The sequence below is a fragment of the Hypanus sabinus genome, chromosome 12, assembly GCF_030144855.1.
Source record: "Hypanus sabinus isolate sHypSab1 chromosome 12, sHypSab1.hap1, whole genome shotgun sequence".
Classification (NCBI taxonomy): domain Eukaryota; kingdom Metazoa; phylum Chordata; class Chondrichthyes; order Myliobatiformes; family Dasyatidae; genus Hypanus; species Hypanus sabinus.
The window spans coordinates 92,232,723-92,259,372 of record NC_082717.1 but is presented as its reverse complement, the minus strand read 5'-3'; the positions used below and the strand labels follow the sequence as shown (position 1 = coordinate 92,259,372).

At 41.2% G+C, this 26,650-nt stretch overlaps 1 protein-coding gene across 3 annotated transcripts in view; it reads left to right on the top strand.

Moving 5' to 3' along the window:
• Positions 1 to 12,420, top strand: part of LOC132403149 (parkin coregulated gene protein homolog) — a 271,957-nt gene extending 259,537 nt beyond the window's left edge. For all 3 annotated transcript variants that reach the window (XM_059986479.1, XM_059986477.1, XM_059986478.1), the window contains exon 6: positions 12,073 to 12,420. In XM_059986479.1, the coding sequence (XP_059842462.1) occupies positions 12,073 to 12,233 (161 nt within the window). In that variant the 3' untranslated portion in view covers positions 12,234 to 12,420. The remainder of the gene's footprint in view (positions 1 to 12,072) is intronic.
• The last annotated feature ends 14,230 nt before the right edge of the window (positions 12,421 to 26,650 follow it).

Genomic DNA, 26,650 nt, shown 5'->3' with positions numbered 1-26,650 from the left:
AGTCTTCGCTAGTAAGTGGAACATTGCTGAACTATGTGTGCAACATTCCCGTAACTACGGAAGTTGAAATAGCCTAATGTCGGCCATCATCTTGCCTGTTTAGTATAATTTATTTGAGAAACCTGCACATGTTATGTAGCTGTGTAAAAATGTAACTCAAGTATTACATCACATTATTCAAGCTTTTTAAGTTTCCTGCACTTTATCGAACAATATATCTTAACCACTTTCACTATACTGATAGCACTAGAAACCAACAATTGAGCTTGTGGTTTATATAATTATACATTCATTTTCATTGACAAAAGTGGTAGATTGGAGATATTGGTAAAAGCTATCAGTACTACTTTTTCTGAACTCTTTGCACTTAAGCTCTGATGCTAAAATTGCTCATCTAATAGAAATGTGCTGATGTGTATTTGAAGAGTGTGTGTGTGTGTGTTTGTGGGGGGGGGGAGGAAGAATACTGTATCAGATATATTAAGAGCATGAAGTTATTAGCACCCAGTGACAATATTAATTAACATTTGCATCCAGTTGCCCAGTTCCCCTGCCAGTTGCACAGTTATATCAGGTGCAGATGGATTAGGAGCCAAATAAGATTCAGAAGAATGAACCCATTATGTCTGTCCATCATCTCATTTAATGCCAAATTGCGTCTGGATGCAGATTAGAGGAAAGTACTTCATATTCTACCTTGATAATTTCCAACCTGACAGCATTAAAACTGAGTTTGCTAACTTCTGGTAATCATTCCCCTCTGCCCCTTCCTTTTTTCTCTACTTTTTTCTTCCTTTATCCCACCAGCCCCCATTACCCCTTCTTTCCATGCCCATGCCCTCCCCATTTTCTCATTACCTTCCACCGGTTCCCGTCCCCACCTCTTTCTTTTATTCTATGGTCTACTGTCCTCTCCTATTTGTTGCCATCTTTGTCAGTCCTCTGACTCTTTTGCCTATCACCTTCCAGCTTCTTACATCACTTCCACTCTCCATCTCCCTTCTTAGGAAATGCAGAGCAGCAAAGATGATATAGCGGTGAATAATAACTTCCATAATAAACTACAAAATAAAAGCCATGAGGAGCCATGAAACAAGACAGAACAGATACTTAACAGGGTAACAGAAGGCTAGGAGCAACTGGTTGAGGCTGGCTGGTTTGATGAGTGAACAGGATTATGGATATGAGCTGGGTCTAAATAGGCTCCAGCTGATGAGTTTGAGATGAGTGGCGGATGACTGCTGTCTGCTGGGTAGAGCCTGCAAGAGCCTGAATCCTTCATCTCACCTGGATCCACCTATCATCTGTCAGCTCTTACTCCACCCCTTCCTTCCGCATTTTCATATTGCTATCTCTCCTCTTTTTTCCAGTTCCAAGGAACTCTCTCAACTCAAGACATCAACTGACCATTTTCCTCCATACCTGCTGCCTGGCGCACTGCATTCCTCCCACTTGTGTTTGTCAACTCATTTCTATTTCTATTATTATTATTTCTATTTAGTATTTCTATTTTTTACTCCCTGTAGACTAAGATAAGAGCATTGGGTGGGAATCTTAAAAAATATCTGAACCATGTAATGCTGAGGAGCTGACATTTTCCTGTCTGCCTTGGCTGCATAACTTCCACTGGAGCTAAAATCAAAGCAATCATTTCTGCAATGAGTGCTGCTCATTGGAATGACTCATACACAATGACTTCCTGCTTAATATGGCACTACCGAATGTGTGTGATGGCTCACTGGTAGCTCAAAAGGGAAGAAATTCAACTAAGAACGTCACTAATAACACCTCTTCTGAAGTAAGTTGTAGTAAATTATCACCATTAACAATGAAGAGGCGAGCAAAGGTGAAGTGAATTTGAGGGTTGAACAATACTGGAACGTTGCAGAATTGACACAGATGGAATGAAGAGGAGAAGTCAAGGCAGGGGAGTTCCAATGCCTGTACCACTGGCCTGGGTGCAAGGTTGGAGCACTCTGACATCGAACCAGTTTGGAGAAATCGAGAGAGCTTCGGGCTGAGTGGTAAAATCTGGGCCCAGACCGAGTTGCTGGGCGGTGAGTTCTAGGTCTGGAGCTTTTTGCTGCAGCAGTGGTCAGGTCCTAGTGCGAGATACGATATGCTGTTTGGAAAATTTAAACAATATGCTGGAAAGACAGAGCATCGGGATTAGAGGCGAAACCTAATTTCGCTTGCTCTCCCATGAAGGTGATGCCTCTCTCCATGGCAATCTATGAAGACTGCTCCCTGCCCACTAAAATGATGGACTGATACTAAGGTCTGGGCCTACTCTGGGCAGCTCTGGGGTTCAGATCTAAAGACTCATTTGGTTCGAAATGTTGTTGCTCACTTCTATTGTTTACATGATTTGTATTTTTCCCCCTTCTCTGCGCATCAGTTGTTGGTCTTTATTTTTACTTTTTTAATTGGGTTCCTTCTGGTTTCTTGCTTTGTGACTGCCTTTAAGCAAACAAATCTCATGGTTTTATAATTTATACATTCTATGATAATAAATGTACATTGAAATCTCTTAAATCTATTAGCACTAACTATTTCTGAAGTTTGAATCTTGTCCATTGTGCACCAAGAGTTTTGCCCCTTATTCATTTCCGTCTGGATTTACACAGATGACATGACTATATACTGAGCTTTGACTGTCATCCACAATATTAATGCAGTGAGGATTAAAGTCCAACTTCAACTTTTCATATATTGAATGGAAAGCAAAAAAACAAACCATGAGATGTTGCAATAATATAATATGATATGAATCTAAAATGAATTTCACTAATTATTAAAATATCTTTATATCAAGAATAGTTTCTGTGCTTGTTAAAAACTATTCTTCATAGCAGAAACACAAAAGTGAGTTCAAACGGAGCATGCCCAAATAAGTTAACATAATCAGAATCAGAATTGGTTTAATATTTTATGCAATGCATAAAAACTATATATTAGAGATATTTTATATATATAAAGAGAGCAAAAACAGTGAGATGGCGTACATGGGATGGTTTATTGACCACTTAGAAATCTGATGGTGGAGGCAAAGAAGCTGTTCCTAAAACATTGAGTGTACATCTTCAGGCTCTTGTACTACCTCCCTGATTGTAGCAATGAGAAGAGTGATGGTGGTCCTTAACGATGGATTCTGCCGTTTGAAGAAATCCTGGATGGTGAGGAGGCTTGTGCCTACAACCATCTGCAGATTTTTCTGACTCTGTGCACTGGCCCCTCCATATCAGACAATGATGCAATTAGTTAGAGTGCTCTCCATGGTACTTCTGTAGAAATTTGCTAGAATGTTTGGTGACATACCAGGTCCCCTCAAATCCTCATGAAATATACCTCCCTGACATTCCTTCTATGTAATTGCATCAATATGCTGGGCTTAGGGGAGATCTTCAGAAATGTTGCCAAACAGGAAATTGAAACTGCTCACCTTTTCCACTGCTGATTACTCGATAAGAACTGTTGTTTGTTCCCTTGATTTCTCCTTGCTGAAGTCCACAACCAGTTCCTTGGTCATGCTGACTTTCAGTGCCAACTTCTTGTTGCACACTGCTGTAAGCCTCCTTGTCACCATCTGAGATTCTGCCAACAGTTGTGTCATTGGCAAATTTATAGATGTCATTTGATTTGTAACTAGCCATGCAATCATAGGTGTAGACAGAGTATAGCAGTGGGTTAAACAGGCATCTTTGAGGTGTGCCAGTGTTGATTGTCAGCGAGGAGATGTACACAGTGTACAGATATATAAGTTTTGAAGCTTATTGATTCGTACTGAGCGGATGATGGTGGTGAATGCTGAGCTGTAATCAATATGCAGCAGTCTGACATAGGTGTTGTTGTCCAGATGGTTGAAGACCAAGTGCGGAGCTAGTGAAATTGCATCATATGTAGATCTATTGTAGTGGAAGGCAAACTACAGTGGGTCCAGGTCCTTACTTTAGCAGAGGTTAATTCTAGCCATGACCAACCACTCAAAGCACTTCACCATCCTGCTTTTCTTGGGCTCTGGTATGAATTTCGACCTTGTGCAGCAGGTGAACACCTCCGACTGCAGCAGAGAGAGATTGAAGATGTCCTTGAACACAGTGTTCAAATAATAACTGACAGATTACTTTCTTGAAATTAAATCCAAACAAATGATTATCGCAAAATCATCTCCAGTCTGTTATGTACTTTATTACACTAAAAGTATTTCTTTCCTTATTGCATTAGGCTTTATAACTAATTGGAAACAGAAAATAGCCTTCATTGAAATGGACTGATGCTGAATATAACATTTTCTTTGAAACCTATTACAACTTTCATACTAAAGTTGGCTGTATCCTTTGCTTGCACTGCCATCCATTTCTTTCAAGTTCCTCTTTAAAATAGATTCTTGGGAAAGAAAATGTGCCCTTTTTACTGACCATGCCCTCCTATTTACCTTTCTCGCAACACCTTTTACGGCAACGTAAAAAGGCAACATGCTTCCACTCCTGCTCCCTTTTAAGGCACTACAAGTTTATGCTCAACTGGTAGACCATGAGACCATAAGACAGAGGAGTGGAATTAGGCTATTCAGCCCACCCAGTCTTTTCTGCCATACCATCATTTTTTACTTATTGTTCCCCTCAACCCCATTCTCCTGCCTTCTCCCTGTAACCTTTGACACCCTTACTAATCAAGAACCTATCAACCTCTGCTTTAAATATACCCAATGACTTGGGTACCCTCAAATTCACCACCCTCTGGCTAAAGAAATTCCTCCCCATCTCTGTTCTAAAGGGATGTCCTTCTATATTGAGGTCCTCTGGTCTCAGATTACTCCACATTCTCTCCATATCCACTCTATCTAGGTGTTTCAGTATTAGATAGGTTTCAATGAGACAACGCACCCCCCTTCAATTCTTCTAATCTCTAGCAAGCACAACCCCAGATCCATCAAACACTCCTCATACATTAACCTTTTCATTCCTGGGATCATTCTCATGAACCTCCTCTGGACCATCTCCAAAGCCTACACATCCTTTCTAGATAAGGGCCCCAAAGCTGCTCCCAATACTCCAAGTGCAGTCTGACCAATGCCTTATAAATCCTCAGTATTAAATCTTGCTTGTGTATTCTTGTCTTCTTAAAATGAATGCCAACATTGCATTTGCCTTCCTTACCACTGACTCAACCTGAAAGTTAACCTTTTAGGAATCCTGCATGAGGACTCCGAAGTCCTTCTGCATCTCTGATTTCTGAATTTGGTCCCCATTTAGAAAATTGTCTACATTTTTATTCCTTCTACCAAAGTGCATGTCCAAACACTTATCTGCACTGTATTCAATCTGCCATTTCTTGACCCTTTCTCCTAATCTGTCCTTCTGTAGACTCCCTGCTTCTCAACTCTACCTGCCTCTCCACTTATTTTTGTATTGCTCATAAACTTGACCACAAAGCCATCAATTCCATTATCCAAATCATTGACTTACAATTTGAGAAGAAGCCACAGTTGGACAATCACTCTAACATTGTAGAGGTGCAGACTCCTCAATCCAATTACAGAGACAACAGGTCACAGAATGAAGACACAAGCTTACAGGTGCAACAGTGGCTGAATTCTCAACAGAACAAATGTTCTTCAAAAGGTTTTTCCTTGTTTTGTCGGCAGAATCAGAATCAGGTTTAATATCATTGGTATATCTCATGAAATTTGTTGTTTTGCAGCAGCAGTACATTGCAATGCATAATAAAAACAAACAATCAATTACGATAAGTAATATATTTTAAATAATTAAATTAAATAAGTAATGCAAAAAAAGGAAAAAAGGTTGAGCTGGTATACATGGGTTCATTTTGCGCTCAGAAATCTGATGGGAGAAGGGAAGAAATTGTTCCTATAACATTGAGTGTGTGTCTAGAGACTCCTGTACCTCCTCTGTGATGGTAGCAATGAGAAGAGGGCATGTCCTAAGTGATGAGGGTCCTTAATCCACCTTTTTGAGGCATTGCCTTCTGAAGATGCCCCCAGTGGTGGGGAGGCTATTGCCCATGATGGAGCTGGTTGAGTTCACTACTTTTTGCAGCTTTTTCTGATCCTGTGCAGTGGCCCCTCCATACCAGATGGTGAAGCAACCAGTTAGAATGCTCTCCACGGTACATCTGTAGAAATTTGCTGGAGTCTTCGGTATCACACCAAGCCGTGCCTTCTTTATAATTGCATCAAAATGAGAAACCCCATGCAAGTGTTAAATAGGGACAAAAATGAGATTTATCTTCACCTCATTTTGCCCAAGTAATGCTCTACCATAAAGATAAAGTAAACAAAGAAGCCACAATTCATTTTGCATACTATTCACACCACATAAGGAAGTCAAGACCATTACATCTGGTGTGATTGTCATTTTCTGCAACACCAGTCCAAAACCATCCATTACCTCCTACATATTATCTTCTCAATCAGAAACTTAGAGACTTTTCCTCAATAAAATATGTTGTCCACTTTGAAATACTACCCGTGGCATTGCTATATGAATTCCAGCACCTTCCTACATAAATACATTCCCCTCTACCTTTCTACAGTTTCACTGACAATCTTAAATGATCAGCATTTGATATAGATTTCCCAAGCAAATTAAGTTACTCACACAACCTGTGCAATTGAAGCATTAGGATGGTGTTTTCTTACCTTTCCTGGTGTGGCACTTTTATTGGCATACTTTGGCAGGCATAAAGCTGAAGCACAACCCTTGTAATTGCATGGCTATACGTTTTGTTAGTGAAGTGTCATGAAAGTCATTTCTGAGTTTTTTTTTAATGAGAGTCTCTATGTCAGATGTTGGGCCCATTTATTTCTGGCTCTAACATAAGCAATATAAATCTCAAAGTGCTTGAATAAATATATGCCACAGGCAAAAGGACTATCATTGAATGTCTGGAAACTCAGCCTTCACTAACAAGCTGAAGCAGGGTAAAACTGCAGAATTCCATGCACCAAAATTTTCACCAATAGAAGTTATAAAGATCACCAAGCTTACAATCTCTGAACTAGCAAAAAGTAGTTACGGAGTTGAGAATTATGAGCTCATAATGTCTGAACTAGCAAAAGCAGTTATGGAGTTGAGAATTATGCAGACTGAACAATGGATGAGTATCACAGAGGAAAGTCTTTTACCAGCAGCATACAAAATAATAAAGTAATCAGCAATAGCATTGTGGATTGGATTGGAATAACAGTAAAACATTGTGAAGCAGTGAAAAAACATCAGAGTCATTGACTGTAAAATTGGCCTGGATAGCACAAATGTCAATTTGCTTCTGATTTCATCTACAAAAAGGCAGGCAGCTTTGTTTTGTGCAGCATTCAGAAGTTTGGTCAGTCCAGTAAGTCATCTATCACTCATGTAGACTGAGCAAATATTGATGTCAGTTGTCACTTGATGCCTTCAGGCAAGATGAACTTTGGCCATCCATCTATTGCCACATGTTAAGCACCTGTATAGAATTTGCTATTTATGAAGAAAAGCTCGTTATTCCACTTGTCCTACTTAAAAAGATCTTCAAAAGGGCAAATAAGGGAAAGAATGTTGCACATTTTCTTATTTTATTTTTTAAGTTTCATAAGTCTCAAGGGCATGGCTTAAGATATGCTTACTCGGCCTAACATACTTGAATTAATAGTAAGGAATTTGGGGAAAAAGAGATTAACATCAACTAGAAGGTCACACGAGTGAATCTGCAGATGCTGGAAATAAATAAAAACACAAAATGCTGGCAGAACTCAGCAGGCCAGACAGCATCTATGGGAGCAGGTAGTGACGACGTTTCGGGCCGAAACCCTTCATCAGGAGTGAAGTAACATGGGATAGTTGAGGGGGGATAAGAAGTGTGGGGGGGGGAATGAAGTAGAAAGCTGGGAAGTGATAAGCTGAAGGGAAATGGGCTACAGGGAAGGTGGAGAATTATGGGAAGTAAAAGAGAAAGAAACATAGGGCTGGGGGGAGATTATAGTAAGGGGGGAAAAGAGAGAGAAAGAGAACCAGACTAAAATTATTGGTAGGGATGGAGTAAGGAGGGGGGCAGGGGTATCAACGGAGGTCAGTGAGTTGGATGTTCATGCTGGCAGGTAGGAGGCTACCTAGGCGGGAAATAAGGTATTGCTCCATCGACCTGCATGTGGCCTCATCTTGACAGTAGAGGAGACCACGGACAGACATGTCAGAGTGGGAGTGGTCTGTGGAATTGAAGTGTGTGGCCACAGAGAGATCCCGCCACTGCTGGAGGACTGAGTGCTGGTGTTCGGCAAAACTGTCTCCCAGTCTGCGGTGGGTCTCCCCAATGTGTAAATGGCCACATCGGGAGCACCGGATACAGTATATCACCCCAGTTGACTCACAGGTGAAGTGGTGCCTCACCTGAAAGGACTGTCTGGGGCCTGGGATGGTGGTGAGGGAAGAAGTGTGGAGGCAGGTGTAGCACTTCTTCCGTTTGCAGGGATAAGTGCCTGGAAAGAGGTCGGTGGGGAGGGATGGGGGGATGAATGGACAAGGGAGTCACGTAGGGAGTGATCCCTGTGGAAAGCCGAGAGTGGGGGGGAGGGGAAGATGCCACCTCCTACGGGATCCCACCCCACTCCCCTCCGCACCCACTCTCGGCTTTCCGCAGGGATCGTTCCCTACATGACTCCATTGTCCATTCATCACCCCCCATCCCTCCCCACCGACCCCCCTCCAGGCTGTTATCCCTGCAAATGGAAGTGCTACACCTGCCCCCACACTTCTTCCCTCACCACCATCCCAGGCCCCAGACAGTCCTTTCAGGTGAGGCACCACTTCACCTGCGAGTCAACTGGGGTGATATACTGTATCCGGTGCTCCCGATGTGGCCATTGATACATTGGGGAGACCCGCCGCAGACTGGGAGACCATTTTGCCGAACACCAGCGCTCAGTCCTCCAGCAGTGGCGGGATCTCCCTGTGGCCACACACTTCAATTCCACAGACCACTCCCACTCTGACATGTCTGTCCATGGCCTCCTCTACTGTCAAGATGAGGCCACACGCAGGTCGATGGAGCAATACCTTATCTCCCGCCTAGGTAGCCTCCTACCTGCCGGCATGAATATTCAACTCACAGACCTCCATTGATACCCCTGCCCCTCCCCCTTACCCCATCCCTATCTGTAACTTTAGTCTGGTACTCTTTCTCTCTCTTTTCTCCCCTCACTATAATCTCCACCCCCCCCCAGCCCTACCTTTCTTTCTCTTTTATTTCCCATAATTCTCCACCTTCCCCAGCCCATTTCCCTTCAGCCTATCACTTCCTAGCTCTCTACTTTATCCCTCCCCCCACTTCTTATCCCCCCTCGACCATCCAATTTTACTTCACTCCTGATGAAGGGTTTTGACCCGAAACGTCGTCAATACCTCCTCCCATAGATGCTGTCTGGCCTGCTGAGTTCTGCCAGCATTTTGTGTTTTTATTAACATCAACTAGACTTAGTTTGTCAGAAAAACTTACCTGGTTCACTAATTTCCTTCAGAGGAGGAAATTTGCTGCTCTTGTGTGAATTGACCTTCATACATCATCAGAACTATTCCTTTTGGTTGACACATAGATGTCCTCTATAATGGCTAAACAAGCCACTCACTTGTACCATTACTGCTATTTCAGGCAAGGGAACAATAAAACTGGACAAACCGGCTGACATTGAAGTAAGCACCAAATATGGGCTCAACAAAACTATACCCAGCCCAGTGGACTTTGCAAAGTTTGGTGAATAAACTGGAAGAGAAGTTCTCTCTGGCCATGCAAAAGCTTCACATGGTTGTATTTACAGTCAATGGGCCAGACATGTCCATCATAATCCATGGATATTTCTTGTCCCACTGGCAGGACAGACTTACCAGATCTGATGGCACAGACTGGGGTGAGTGCATGTCTTTGAAAACATACCAAGTTTTCCCAAACCAGAAGTCATGGATGAACCAGGAGATTTGTAGTCTGCCCAGGGCTAGATCTGTGGCATTCAAAACTGGTGATCCAGAACCACACAAGAAATCCAGGTACAACCTACAGAATGCCATAATGAGAGCAAAAATTCAATTCTATGTGAAATTAGAGACACAATTGGAACACACAGCTGTGGCATGATTTACATGCCATTTCTTCCAATAAGCATAAATGGCAGTGATGCTTCACTTCCTGATGTACTCAACTCTTTTTATCCACACTCTGAAAGGGAGAGTCACGCTACACCTGTGAAAATCCATACAGCTTCCAGTGACCCTGTGACCTCTGTCTTGGAGGGTGACTTTAAGACATCTCTCAAGTGGGTGAATCTTTGGAACGTGTAAGGTCCCAAAGATGTACCTGGCTGAGTACTGAAAACTGTGCCAACCAAATGGCCGGTGTGCACAAAGATATCCTCAACCTCTCACTGCTGTGGTGTTGGACTCTCACTTGCCTAGGGACATCAATCATGCCTATGCCTAAGGAGAGCAGGCTGAGCTGCATCAATGACTATTGCTTGTAGTACTTGCATCTACCAGTGTGAAACGTTTTGAGAGGTTGCTTTTGGCTATAATTAATTCCTGACCTACAGTGAAGAGCATACAAACTGGTTACATCACTACCTGATTTAGATGCTTCAATACATGAGTTATCAAGAGGCTGCAGAGGCTTGTTCCAGCTCAACCATCCCCACTGCTGAGGGCATCTTAAAGAGATGGTGACTTAAGAAGGTGGCATTTATTACTAAAGACCCTCACCATCCAAGGCCTCTTCTCATTGCTACCATCAGGGAGAAAGTATTAGGATCTGAATATCCACACACAATGATTCAGAAACAGCTGAATGTTCCATGAACCTATGAATACTATTTTTAATGAGCTATTTCTTTATTTTGTAATTTATAGTAATTTTATGTATGCCTTTGCATTTACTGCTGCTGCAAAACAACCAATTTCACGCATTAACTCCTCTCAGGCTTCCAGCTGGGTCCAGGTGTCAATTTTAACTGACAACTCTGCAATCTTCATCAGGGATGATGCCTAGGCATGTTTAGTATGGTGGTATATATACTCTACTCCCGTCGTCCTTCCCTTCTGATTGGTTAGTCCTCAATCAATCAGGATTTAGCTGTCCCACCTTGTTTAAAATCATATTCCAGTTCTTACTTAGAGTGAGACCTTTCACTTTGTCGAAATTCTTATTCTCTAGTCTTACCTCATTGGCTTCCTCCACCAGGCAGTCCCAAATCCAATTATTTAGGACTAACCAATCAGGAGGGACAGATGACAGATACCACTGAACTAGACATCCCCAGACATCATCCCTGATGAAGATGGCAGAGTTTGTCATCAAAACATCAGTTAAAATTGACATTTGGATCTGGCTTGAAGCCCAAGAAGAGCTTATGTGTCATATGTGCCAGGACTATACTGGATCCTTTTTAACCGATTCCACATCATGTAAGACAGTGATACAAAACCTAATTCTGATTCAGGAAAATCAATTAACATTATGTCAAAATGCATTTATGCCACATGTTAATTGATGGTATTGCTTGAAATTAGTGTATCTTTTGGATCTTGAACAATGGTACAAGTCTAATATTATGCAATGAACCTATAGAAACCCCAGACATCTAACAGAGAAAAGATCAAAACATTGATTATTTCATTTAGATAATAAAATTTACATTTATTATCTTATAGTCAGAGTAAAACCCTTCATATGCTTGATAACATGAACTGGATTGTGTGCCTTAGTGATAACATAAGATGTGAAATACAGCATGTGGAAGTTGCCCAGGAAACAGCCAAACATCTAGGAGTTTCCTGGCACTTCATTACTGAACAGATCTTATTGTCACATACAGTTACATGTCCAGGACCACCCAGAGTTATCCAATTCTTCAGTGCTGCCAGATCTTGTGTATCAATTGATTCGATCATACAAAGATCAACAGTCCGTTGAATATAAACCTACGAAATTTGTGTGTTGTCATTTTGTTGGTATAAAGGATGCACTGAGCTGGAAGACTATCAGAATTTAATGCTTCTGTTTTCTTTATGTTCTATTTTTGAACTCTAGTCAATTCAGGAGATGGAATAGACTACAGCCAGCAGAAAAGAGAAAATATTGGAGATCTGATTCAGGAGACTCTGGAGATCTTTGAGCTGTATGGAGGGGAAGATGCCTTCATTAACATCAAGTACATGATTCCAACGTATGAGTCATGCATTTATAATTGAACTTAATAAACCGGTTGAAGAAGTATGCTGCGTTAATTTATGTAACTGGGAATTTTGTAAATGCAAATGCATCAATTACACCATAAAATTAACTGTAATTGTGTTCTTGTTTTCTTGATTATTCTTCAATACATGCCTCTCTGCACTGCATGTATGAATTTAAACTGCCACTGGACACAAACCTCAATCTCTCTGAACAATAAAAGTATTTACTTACATACTTGAATGATTGCTACTCTCTTTAGTTCATGATCAAGCTGATGTCATTGTCTAAAAATGTAAATTATTTATTAGGTGAATAGAAATATAGAAACATAGAAAACTGCCCAGTTTTGCATCCTATCAATGTCCTGCTGTAACCTCTGATAGCCCTCCACACTCTTCACAACACCCTCAACCTTTGTGTCATCAGCAAATTTACTAACTCACTCCTCCACTTCCTCATCCAGGTCATTTATAAAAATCACAAAGAGTAGGGGTCCCAGAACAGATCCCTGAGGCACACCACTGGTCACTGACCTCCATGCAGAATATAACCCAGTCTACAACCACTCTTCACCTTCTGTGCAGGCCAGTTCTGGATCTACAAATCAATGTCCCCTTGGATCCCATGCCTCCTTACTTTCTCAATAAGCCTTGCATGGGGTACCTTATCAAATGCCTTGCTGAAATCCATACACACTACATCTACTGCTCTACCTTCATCAATGTGTTTAATCACATCCTCAAAAAATTCAATCAGGCTCGTAAGGCACAACCTGCCTTTGACAAAGCTACGTTGACTATTCTGAATCAAATTATGCCTCTCCAAATGTTCACAAATCCTGCCTCTCAGAATCTTTTCCATCAACTTACCAATCACTGAAGAAAAACTCACTGATGTATAATTTCCTGGACTATCTCTACTCCCTTTCTTGAATAAGTGAACAACATCTGCAACCCACCAATCCTCTGGAACCTCTCCTGGCCCCATTGATGATGTAAAGATCATTGCCAGAGGCTCAGCAAAAACCTCTCTCGCCTCCCACAGTAGACTGGGGTACATCTCGCCCGGTCCCGGTGACTTATCCAACTTGATGCTTTCCGAAAGCTCCAGCACATCCTCTTTCCTAATATCTACATGCTCAAGCTTTTCAATCTGCTATAAGTCATCCCTACAATCGCCAAGATCCTTTCCATTAGTGAATACTGAAGCAAAGTATTCATTAAGTATCTTTGCTATCTCCTCCAGTTCCATACACACTTTTCCACTGTCACATTTGATTGGTCCTATTCTCTCACGTCTTATCCTCTTGCTCTTCACATACTTGTAGAATGCCTTGGGGTTTTCTGTCATCCTGCTTGCCAAGGCCTTCTCATGGCCCCTTCTGGCTCTCCTCATTTCATTCTTAAGCTCCTTCCTGCTAGCTTTATAATCTTCTAGATCTCTATCATTGCCTAATTTTTTGAACTTTTTGTAAGCTTTTCTTTTCTTCTTTACGACAGCCTTTGTACACCACAGTTTCTGTACCGTGCATAGAGCCCTACACAAATATCCCTTGAACATTTGCCACATTTCTGCTGTACATTTCCCTGAGAACATCTGTTCCCAATTAATGCTTCCAGGTTCCTGCCTGATAGCTTCATGTTTCCACTTACTCCAATTAAACGCTTTCCTAACTTGTCAGTTCCTATCACTTTCCAATGCTATAGTAAAGGAGATAGAATTGTGATCACTATTTCCAAAATGCTCTCCCACTGAGAGACCTGACACCTGATCAGGTTCATTTCCCAACACCAGCTCAAGTACAGCTTCGCCTCTTGTAGGCTTATCTATGTATTGTGTCAGGAAACCTTCCTGAACACACCTAACAAACTCCACTCCATCTAAACCCCTTGTGCAGAGGAGATGCCAAACAATATCTGGGAAATTAAAATCTCCCACCATGACCACCTTGTTATTATTACACCTTTCCAGAATCTGTCTCGCTATCTGCTTCTCGATGTCCCTGTTAATATTGGGTGGTCTATAAAAAACACCCAGTAGTTATTGGCCCCTTCTTGTTCCTGACTTCCACCCACAGAGACTCTGTAGTCAATCCTTCCACGTCTTTCTCCTTTTCTGCAGCTGTGACACTATCTCTGATCAGCAGTGCCACACCTCCACCTCTTTTGGCTCCCTCCCTGTTCGTTCTATAAAGCCTGCCAGTCTAAGTAACCATTCCTGCCCCTGAGCCATCCAAGTCTCTGTAATGGCCACAACATCATAGCTCCAAGTATTGATCCAGGGCTCTAAGCTCACCTGCTTTGTTCATGATGCTTCTTGCATTAAAACAGACACACCTCAAACCATTGGTCTGAATGCATCCCCTCTCCATCACCTGCCTATCCTCCCTCTCACACTGTCTCCAAGCTTTCTCTATTTCTCTATCCCCTTCCTCCGTCACTTCAGTTCAGTTCCCACCTCCCAGCAATTCTAGTTTAAACTCTCCCCAATAGCCTTAGCAAACCTCCTTGCCAGGATATTGGTCCCCCTGGGATTCAAGAGCAACCCGTCCTTTTTGTACAGGTTACGCCTGCCCCAAAAGAGGTCCCAATGATACAGAAATCTGAATCCCTGCCCCCAATCCCTCAGTCACGCATTTATCCTCCACCTCAGTCTATTCCTATACTCACTGTCGTGTGGCACAGACAGTAATCCTGAGATGACTACCTTTGAGGTCCTGCTTCTTAACTTCCTTCCTAACTCCCTGTAGTCTGTTCTCAGGACCTTCCCCCTTTTCCTACCTCTGTCGTTGGTACCAATATGTACCACGCCCTCTGGATCCTCTCTTTCACCTCCTCACTTTCCCTGACCACCTGACCAGACGAAGGACATCGGGCTGCAACCCCAGTTCCCTAACCCGGTCCCTAAGGAGCTGCAGTTCAACGCACCTGGCGCAGATGTGGCTGTCTGGGAGGCTGGGAGTCTCACAGTCTTCCAACATCTGACACCTGGTATAGAACACTGGCCTCACAGACATACTTACTGTCTCTATTCCTCACAGGTAACTTACCTTGCCTTGACCCAACATTGCCGAATCCTGAATGAGCCAAAACCCTTCCACTCTGCCTCAGATCACTCTGTCGATGACCACTCCTTTGAGTACTAATCTGTTAAAAAAATTGTAGTGGATTTTATGTACAAAGGAGAGATGATTTTGACTTGTTTATTAAAATATAACTATCTTCTTGCCATCATTAAAATTTTTGAGATAAAATGGAGATGGTGGCTATTAAAAGTAAAGCAAATACATTTAGTCTCTTATAGGTATAGAGTAGTATTTCTGTATTCCTGGTAAAACCCAAAAAAGAATTGTGAAAAATATAATGTTTAATAAATCAAAAAATTTGATGTGGCTTAAATTTACTTGATCTGCTGCCCCTCCAAACTTACACCGCCCCTCCTTTCATTTTCAGTGGCATACATCATTCCTTCATTCTGACTCTACCAATGCTGTGTAAATATTACACATTGAACAATCTTTGAAGCTCTCCACTCTGTGCAATCCCAAGATATTCTGTATTTTTACAAGGAAGCCCATTGTAAGATCAAGGAACAACACCTAATTTTTCATCCAGACACATTGCAGCCAGTAAAATTCTACAATGAAATCTCCAGCTTTGCACCTTCCTTCAGTTTTATTGTACCTGGCTACTTATACTTGTATTTCCTCTTCCCTTTTTGCTTAATGTGTATATTCTGGTCTGCTCACTTTACTTCATTAGGCCAAACTGTAACACAAGCAGACTTCACAACACTAGCAACACATTAAAGGAGTTTATCCATTCAGTGGCTGTCCTGTTTATCGTTTCACCCTATTACAGACATGGTCTTTGCTCTATCCATTTCTTCCATCTTTATCCCCACCCAAACCTTCTCTGTTTGTATATCAACCCTGATCTGAAACATTGTCTGGTTTCTCTTTCCACAGATGCTGATTGACTGTGTTCTTCCAGCAGTTCTATCTGTGTTTCCAATTCCAGCATCTGCTGTTTACTCTGTTTGCCATTTTCCTTGAATCATTTTGCTCTTCGCCTTAGTTCCAAACTGTTTGAGGTTCCCTTCACAACTCCTGTCATTGGAGAAACTTTACTTTTATCTCAGAAATGCCGTTCTGATTGGGTGGATATCTTTGTGGAAATGGCTTAAGTGGGAAGCTATTTTATAGAGTAATGATCAAAGGACGAACTGCCTGTTTCTGAGAAACTATTGCACTTCAGAGTAATAATGGTATCACTTTTACTGCCTGAAGGTTACGTGTTTAACTTAACTTCCAGAATGACAGTTCTTTGGAGTACTGAGGCAGTGCTGCCAAGGTCTATCGAATAAGACGGTAAGCGACACTGTCAACTGTTTCGGTAAAAGATCCAATCATATTATTTGATTAAGAGCATATGCGCCCAAATTAACTTTAATCTCTCAATGATCATCTAAAACAAAAGGTCCAATCTTTCAGTGCAAGGTTGCTAAGCAGTTATGTTTTGTAATTATCCTGTGAAAGGACTTCATCAGCTAAAGTGATTTGGGACATCCTGAAGTCATCAAAGGTGCTATACAAATGTATGCACCTTACAATGCATTTTCAGTCCGGCAAAACTGCTGTATTATTATTTTTCTGTGTTTTCTATATTAAAATAAATACTGACATTTGTTCCAATGTGGGAAATTTACAAAATATATACTGTGGACAGCAACAAGTGAGGAGTACAATCAATGGGCTTATGTAAGTATATAAATCACAGAGCATAGTTTGAGACTTTACTAGGGCCAAGGGACAAATATAATAGCATTAAACTCACAAGTTGACATCTACTACTTCTGTACCACTGGAAAAAGTCCATTTCACCAAAATTGTTGTAACTAGGGAGGAGGACAAGATTTGTGATACCTGTTGAACAGAATGCGGATAGAAATTTATTGGTTAGAGTTGTGGAAATACAAGTACATTCAGGAATAATAGATTACTCCCTTTTAGAGTGCAATATTGTGTTCTTTCACATCAGTTGTCCATTCCTAGATGCCCTTGTAAAGATGATAATGTTCAGGTTTATTGGCCAAGATTAAACTGAAGTGAAATTTCTTGTAGTAGCATATTCTATAACCTTTCTGATCAGAAATCATGCACCCTGCAAGTTGTTGGAAGGTTAAGTTAACACTGGTACAGGATGGAAAATGGGAAACTGGGATCCTAGTGGCAGAAACAACAGCTTATCTCCTTAACCAATGAGATTTAGGGATCGAGAAAGATTTGAATATCAGAGGGTGAATTAGAATCTAATCAGGGACAAGGAAAAATAAATACAAAAGAAAGGTTTATTTAAAACAGAATAAATTGAAAAGCTGGATAACCACAGAATTTACATTTAAAATTTTATACATTTGCCATAGTTTGTTATTTATCTGAATAAGATTCTGCAATTTAATTTGTTTTTGTCTCAAGATGTTTGGCATTGCAGGACATTGAGATGGGAGATTGACATTGAGATAATCTTGACATTGAGATGGGAGTGACAATTAATGTACAACTACAGCAAGTTATGGGAACTCAGATGAGTACTGTTAGTGAGCTGCAGTTTTCAAGCTTAACAGGATCTAGAGCTGGGGAGTGTAGAGGGGATCCTAGAACTAGGAGGTATAGGAGGGGAATTTCAGCAGTCCTGCCAAAGGGTTTTGGCCCAAAATATCGACTTTACTCTTTTCCATAGATGATGCCTGGCCTGCTGAGTTCCTCCAGCATTTTGTGTGTGTTGCTCAGATTACTAGCATCTGCAGATTTTCTTTTGTTTTAGGACTAGGAGGTACTGTTTCAGAATAAGAGATAGCTCATTGGAGGTCATGAGTGGTATTTAACCAAAGAGCAATGGAAACAGTCTTTGAATATGTCAAGGAACTGGAGCGGGAACGCCAAAAGTTCTTTCAGATATATAAAGAGTAAAAGAGAGGCAAGAGTGAATATTGGACTGCTGGAAAGGTAGTTATGGGAAACAGGGAAATAGCGGATAAACTAAATAAGTATTTTGCATTATTCTTCACTGTGGAAGACACTGGCAGTATACCGGAAGTTCAAGAGTGTCAGGCAGAAAAGAGTGTGCAGTTGCTATTGCAGGTGTTTTGGAAATTGAAAGATCTGAAGTTAGATAATTTTCCTGGATCAGATGGACTACACCACAGGGTTCTGAACGATGTCATTGAAGAGATTGTGGAGGTATTAGTAAAAGTCTTTCAAGAATCACTACATTCTGGCATGGTTCAGGAGGACTGGAAAATTGAAAGTATCACTCCACTCTTTCAGAAGGGAGGGTAGCTTCCCAGCGGTTGGGAAGATGTTGGAGTTGATTGTTAAGGCTGTGATTTTGGGGTGCTTGGAGGCACGTGATAAAACAAGCCAAAGTCAACATGATTTCCTCGTGGGAAAACCTTGACAGGCAAATCTCCTGGAATTTGTGGAGGAAATAACAAGCAGAATAGACAAAGGAAAATCAATGCATGTTGTACACTTGGATTTTCAGAAGGCCTTTGACTAGATTTAGATGACTCTAACTGAAGTTCAGTGACAATTTGCTGGTGGCCAATGAAACAAAGACAGCAACTAAAAACTTTGCTATTCACACTTTTTCTGGTAAATAATCATTGCCAACAGTGACCTGTGGCTTTCCTGTCAGAGTTGAACTGAATCACATGTGATTTGGCATTTTTGGCATTTTTGTGGTGTGGGATGAGGTCTCAGAAAGGCAAGATAGTTGCAGCTTGTCCAAGCCATAGATGCTGGAGTGGATTTGGATGCAATTTGATGCAGTAGAGGTGAGGTGAAGTCAGGGTAAGATCTGAAGCTTGATCAATTTAAGAACCGAGCTGAATTTGAAAGTTTGGGTACTGGTTGAGTCGAGGCAGTGGAGCCCAAGCCCAAGGGCGTATGGAACTAGCAGAGAATAAAGAACAATCTGAGGTTTGAGTGACTTAAGCGCTGGGCAAGATTTAATTGGTCAAGGTGTCAGGGTCAGAGGAAAGGGATGGTCCAGTTTAGCAGGCTGTTCTGCAGGTTTGCTCATCTCTGTGCCGGGCTGAGGCTGTGGTCTGTGACTAGTGAACTTCTAGATCAGCGGCAGTGAGCTGGCTTCGTGAACTTCAGTTTTATTGTTTGCATGATTCTTTTTCTCTTTGGGTGTTTGCTGGTCTTCTTTTGATGATGGCTGCCTGTAAGGAGATGAATCTCAATGTTGTGTAAAATACATGTACTTTGATAATAAATGTACTTTGAATTCTAACAAGGTGCTGACCATGAAGCTCTTTAACAAGATAAGAGCCCATGGTCTTTTAGGAAAGTTACTAGCATGGGTAGAGCATTGGCTGATTGACAGGAGACAAATAAATGGGGCCTTTTCTGATTCAAGTGGTGTTCTGCAGGGGTAAGTATTGTGACCGCATCTTTTCCCTAATATATCAACAGTTTGGATGACAATATTATTAGCTTTGTGGCCAAATTTGCAGATGATACAAAGATAGCTGCAGGGGCAGGTAGTGTTAAGGAAGCAAGGATGTGGCCGAAGGATTTAAAATAGGAGAACAAGCAAAGAAGTGGCAAATGGTATACAGTGTCAGGAAATGTAAGGTCATGCACTTTGGTAGAAGGAATAAAAGCAAAGACTATTTTCTGAAATGGGAGTAATTCAAAAATTCAATGTGCAAAAGGACTTGGGAGACCTTGTGCAAGATTCCCTAAAGGTTAATTTTCAGGTTGAGTCGGTGTTGAGGAAGTCAAATGCAATGTTAGTATTCATTCAAGAGGACTAAAAAGCATTATAAAATCAAGGATGTAATACTGAGGTATTGGTGAGGCTTGACTTGCAGGATTGTGAACAGTTTTGGGCCCCTTATTTAAGAAACGATGTGCTGACATCAGAGGAGGTTCATGGGAATGATTCTGGGAGTGAAAGACTTATTGTCTGAGGAGTGATTGATGTCTCTGGGCCTTTATTTGCTGGAATTTAGAAGAATGGCGGGGGGGGGGGGATCCTATCAAATGTTGAAAGAACTAGATAGAATGGATGTGGAGGGGGTGTTTCCTATGGTGGGGGAGTCTAGGACCAGAGGACACAGCCTCAGAATAGAGGGACGTCCAATAAGAATGGAGATGAGGAGGACTTTCTTTAGGGAGAGAGTTGTGAATGTGGAGGCCAGATCACTGGGTCTTTTTAAGGTGTAGGTCGAGAGGTTCTTGATTAGTCAGGGTGTGAAAGCAGGAGAATGGGGAGATCAGCCATGATGAAACAGTGGAGCAGACTCGATGGGCCAAATGACCTAATTCTGCTCCTATGTCTTATGGAGTGTATTCAAGACCGATACAGATAGATTTTTGGACTAGTTCTATGGGGAATAGGAGGGAAAGTAAATATGAGGCAAAAATTAAATCGGTCATAATTTTATTGATTGTCAGAACAAGCTTACTAGGGTTTCTAGCCTGCTGCTGTTCCTTACTTCCTTATGCCACAAGTCACCCAGAAACTTGTGTTGATTTATACTTCCTGGGCAATTCCTCCTTCACTGCAAATTGTCTATTGATTTATAGAATTATGATGAAGAAAGTTGTTAATTTTGGTATAAACTTTGTAATAAAATCTAGCTGAGTATTTGCATCTTGATCAGGTTTAACTGATGGCAAGGATAATCCAGTGTTATGTGGTGATTGAGTAAGGGAAAGGATGAAATAAGATCAGAAGGACCTGGGAAATAGAAACAGGAATGGGCCTTTTGGTTGTGTGCACCTGCTCTGAAATCCAACAAGATCACTGCTGATCCTTTACCTCAGTGCCACTTTCTTATAGTAACCCCATATCTCTTCATTCCTAAACATTCAAACATCTATCAATCTCTGTCTTGCACATGCCTCAGTCCTCTTGGATATACAATTTCAAACTGTTACCAATCTTGAGCAATTAACATTTTTCTCCCTTCAGTCCTGAGTGGCTGACAAGTTATTTTGAAATGTGATTTCTGGTTTGAGAAACATTCTCATGGAAACATTATCCCTGCATATGCCTTATAAAGGTTCAATAATACACCTCCTCAACTCTGTAGAGTATATACCCAATCTGCATAATCTCATTTCATGGGACAATCCTCTCATCCCAGGAACCTTCACCATACTTCCTCTCTCAAGTATGTCCTTTTCTTGAAAGTGAGATTGGACCTGTTATTATATTCCAAATGTGGTCTTTCCATATACAATTTCAGTAAGATCTTGTTACCTTTGTACTTGAATCTTCTTGCAATAAAGGCTAACATATTGTTGGTGTTCCTAATGGTTTTTGAACACTAACACCTTCAATCTCTCACTTTTTTTTACAAAAATAAATTATCTCACATTTCAAAACAGGATATGCCTTTTGCCATGTTCCTGCTCATTCACTTAGCCTGCTTATATCCATCCGAAGTCCCCCTGCATCCCAGATTTGTATAATCAGCTAACTTGGACATGTTCCACTTAAATCCATTATTCAAATCAGTGATAAACATAGATTTTGGGTCCCCACCAAAGAAAACTGCAGCATCCCATTAGCTACAGCCATTCAGCCCAAAAATTACTACCCTATTATTACAATCCTCTTGCCTCACAGTATCTTATCCTCAATTCTTGTGCTCTAATTTTGTGTAGTAATTTCTTGCATCTCTTTTATTATGCCTTTCTGAAGGATGTCCTAATATATCTCATCCATTGGTTCCCCTTTATCTATTCTGTTAGTTACAACCATAAGGAAACTTTTAATTGATTTCTCAAATATGGCTTCACTTTTGTAAATCCATGTTGATGCTGCCCAATCTTGTTATTATTTTCTAAGTGTCCTGTTAGCAATTTCTGGATAATAGACTGATGCATTTTTCTGTGACTAATATCAGGCTAATTGGTCTGCAGGTCCATGTTTCTTCCCTCCTTCTTTTATGGTGTTATATTTCCTACCTTTCACTCTGTAAAGAGATGTGCACATCTGTGGAGGAGATAATGAATGTTCAGGGCAGTTGAGAAGAAGATCATCAAATTATTCTCTTTAAGCCCATAAAATAGAGGAACAAAATTAGGCCCATTAAGTCTGCTCCTCCATTTGATCATGGCTGCTCTATTTTCCCTTTTAAACCTATTCTCCTGCTTTCTCCCCACAACCTTTGATGCCTTTACTAATCAAAAATCTATCAACTTCCCAATGACTTGGCCTCCACAGCCATCTGTGGCAAAGAATTCCATAGATTCACCACCCTCTGGATAGAGAAATTCCTCCTTATTTCTGTTCTAAAGGGACGTTCTTGTATTATGAGCTGCGCCCTCTGGTCCAAGACTCTCCCAGTAACTGAAACATCCTCTGTATGCCTACTCTATCTAGGCCTTTCGATAATCAGTTGGTTTCAGTGAGATCCCCATCATTCTTCTGAACTCCATCACATGCAGCCCAAGAGCCGTCAAATACTTTTCATACATTAACCTTTTATTCCTGAGGTCCTTCTCATAAACCTCCTCTCGACTCTCATCAATACCAGTGCATCTTAGATATACGGCCCAAAACTACTCTGAAAACTCCACTTGTGGTTTGACTAATGCTTGATAGAGCCTCGGCATTACATCTTTACTTTTACATTCTCATCCTCTCGAAATGAATGTTTACATTGTATTTGCCTTCCTTTTTTCTGACACAATCTACAAGTTAAGCTTTAAAATCCTGCTCTATATTCCCAAGTCCCTTTGCACCTCTATTTCTGAATTTGCTCCCCATTTAGAAAATACACCTTCATTTCCTCAACTAAAGTACGTGACCATATGCTTCCCTACGCTGTATTCCATTTGCCACTTCCTTGCCCATTCTTCTAATATGTCCAAGTCCTTCTGCGGATTCCCTGCTTCCTTAACACTACATACCCTTCCACTTACCTTTGAATGATCTGCAAACCTGACCACAAAGGCATCAATCCCGTCATCCAGATCATTAGTGCATAAGGTGAAAAGCAGTGGACCCAACACCAACACCTGCAGAACACCACTAGTCACTAGCAGGCAACCAGAAAGGGCCCACTTTATTCCCACTCTTTGTCTCCTACCAGCCAGCCAAACTTTTGTCCACGCTATTACCATGGCTTCACATCTTGTTTAGCAGCATCATGTGTAGCATCTTATCAAAGGTCTTCTGAAAGTAAAAGAGATCCATTGACTCTCCTTTGTCAATCCTGCTTGTTGTTTCCTCAAAGAATTCTAACTGATCTGTCAGGTAAAAATTCCTTTTCAGAAAACCATACTGACTTTGGCCTATTTTTACCCCAAAACTTCATCTTTAATAAAGCACTCTAACATCTTGACAAACCAAATTTAGCTAACTAGCTAAATTTCCTGTCTTTTTTTTTCCACCTTTCTTTAAGAGTGGAGTGACATTTGCAATTTTCCAGTCCTCCGGAACCATTCTAGTATCTGGTGATTCTTGAAGATAACCTCCATAATCTCTTCATAAACTCTTTCAGACTCCTGGGATGGAACCGATCTGGTCCAGGTGATCAAGTACCTTCTCCTTAACAATAGCGACTACACTCACTTCTGTCCCCTGGAGCTCTTGAACTTCTCTTCCACACAGGAGACCAATGCAAAACATTTATTCGGTTCTTCCACCATTTCATTGTTCCTCATTACTAACTCTCCAGCATTATTTTCCAGGTCAAATGTCCACTCTTCCCTCTTTTTATTTTTTATATGTCTGAAAAACCTTTTGGTATCCTCTTTCATACCTTTATATTTCATCTTTTCCCTCCTTATTGCCTTTTTAGTTGTCTTCTGTTGTTTTTTAAAAGTTTCCTAATCCTCTAACTTTTCATTAATTTTTGCTATATTGTATGCTCTCTCTTTTGCTTTTCTGCTGTCTTTGACTTACCTTGTCAACCACAGCGGCCTCATCCTGCTGAAAGAATGCTGCTTCTTCTTTGGGATGAACCAATCCTGCATTTTCTTAACTCTCCCCAGAGACTCCAGTTGCTGCTCTACCACCATCCATGCCCTTCAAATCAACTTTGGCCATCCTCCTCTCTCATATTTCTGTAGTTACCTTTACTCAACCATAATACTGATAGCGTTAGCTTCTGTGTTTCAAACTTCAGGGTGAATTCTATCATATCATGCTCACTGCCTCCTCATGACTCCTTTGCCTTAAGTTCCTTAATCAAATCTGCTTCATTAAACAGCATGCAGTTCAGGCTTGCTTTTCCATAGTGGGCTCAACCACAAGCTGCTCTAAAAGGGCATCTCTTAGACATTCTACAAATTCTCTCTCTGGGGATCCAGTACCAGCTAATTTTCCCAGTCTACCTGAATATTGAAATCCCCCATGACCATTTAAAACTGTCTTTTTCACAGATCTTTTCTATCTCCCATTATAATTCCTATCCCACATTCTGGCTATTATTCAAAAGCCTGTATATATCTCCCATAAGGGTATTTTTATCCTTACAGTTTCTTAACTCTACCCACAAGGATTATACCTCTTGATCCTATGTCACTTCTTTCTAAGGATTTGATTTCATTTTTACCAACAGAGCCAACCCTCTGCCCACCTGCCAGTCCTTTTGATACAATGTATCCTTGGATGTTTAGCTTCCAGTTGTGATCTTGTGATGACCACAACATCATACCTGCCAATTTCTAACTGTGCTACAACATCAAATACCTTATTTCATATACTGTGTGCTTTCAAATATAACACCTTCAGTCCTGTATTCGCTACCCCTCTTTTCAATTTTGTCTCCATGTTGCCTGAAGTTAAATTCTTTATTTCTTTATAAACGTTTTATCTTAACCCTAATATTGAAAGTTTTAGTAATCCCTGTTACACTCTCCTTCCTTTTCATACTCTTCCAAGCTGTTGAACCCACCCCCACCCGCATTATTTACAAACATAGTTTGTATCCACTGCCATAGTTATTCATTTCACCAGCATTCTAGTCCCAGCATGGTTCCATTGGAACAGCTCCCTCCTTCCCCAATACTGGTGTCAATGTCCCACAAATTCAAACCCACTCCTTCTGCACCAAACATTGAGCCATGCATTTAACTCTCTGATTTGTTTACCTGATACCAAGTTGTATGTGACTCGGGTTACAGTCCAGACATTACATTATCTTTTTGGTTCTGCATTTTAATTTATTTCCTAATTGCTCAAATTCCCGCAGCAGAAGCTCTTTCCTAGTTCTTTCTGAGTAGTGGTATCCACGTGGATCTTGACAACTGGATCTTTCCCCACCCACTCCAGTTTCTTTTGCAGGTCAAATAAGATGTCCCAATCCCAGGCACCAGACAGACAACACAACCTTTTGAACTCTTGCTCCTTCCAATAGAGAATCGTACCTATTCCCTTAACTGTATTATCTACAATTTCAACTACATTTCTCTTCGCTCCCCCCTTTTGAATGACTCTCTGAACCAAGGTGTCACAGTCTGGTTGCTAATCCTTCCTATAGTCCCTACTCGTATTTTCAGAGGGAGCTGTTGGGCAATCTCAAGGGCTGAGGCTCCTCCAGTGCTACCTCTTGGATCACCCTACCTGCTTTACTCACAGTTACACCCTCTTGTCCCTGGCCACAGCCAGAATTTGTAGTAGTTCATCTAATGGGTGTGACTTCCTACTGAAGCATAGTGTTCATTTAACTCTCCTCCTCCCTGATTCATCACAGTGTTTGAAGCTCAGATTCCAGGTCAACCCCTTTGAGCCTGAGTTCATGGAGCAGCCAACACTTGCTGCAGATGTGGTCATCGAGAAACTCAGTTGGGGCTATCACCTCCCACATCATACAGCTACAACTCTTCACCAGATCCTGCATTCTTACTTCACTTTGTTAGTTGTAATTTGGCATCCTTTTAGCTAACTAATATAGATATAACCTTCTTCACCTGTGCCTCCTTCCTGAAACCTTTCAAACCAAAGTGTCAGACCTCAGACTCCTACACTGGCCCATTCATGCAATGACCTATTGAAAAGGGCCTCCAGGACCCGGACCCCTGCCTGCTATTGCCAAAGCCTCTTGAGCTTAACTGAAGACACAATGGCTACTTCCACAATGGCCGCTCCAGTTAAACCTCACTTCCCTTTATTGGCCCAAGTGAAAGACATTCAACAAGACTTTCTTTTTTCAGTGGTTCTTGTTGTCACGCAGATCTCCTTTTCGTGAGGAAGGATCTCAGGTAATTTGATTGCCAATCAAATGGGCTACTTTGCTTGGATGGTATTAAGCTTTTTAGAGTTGCACTCATCGGGTAAGTGTAAAATATTCCAACAGGCTGCTATCTTGAACCTTGTCGAATGTGGAAAGGCCATGTTGAGAGGTGAGTCACTTGCTGCAGGTTAACAAACTTCCTGCATGGTCTTGTTGCCTTGGT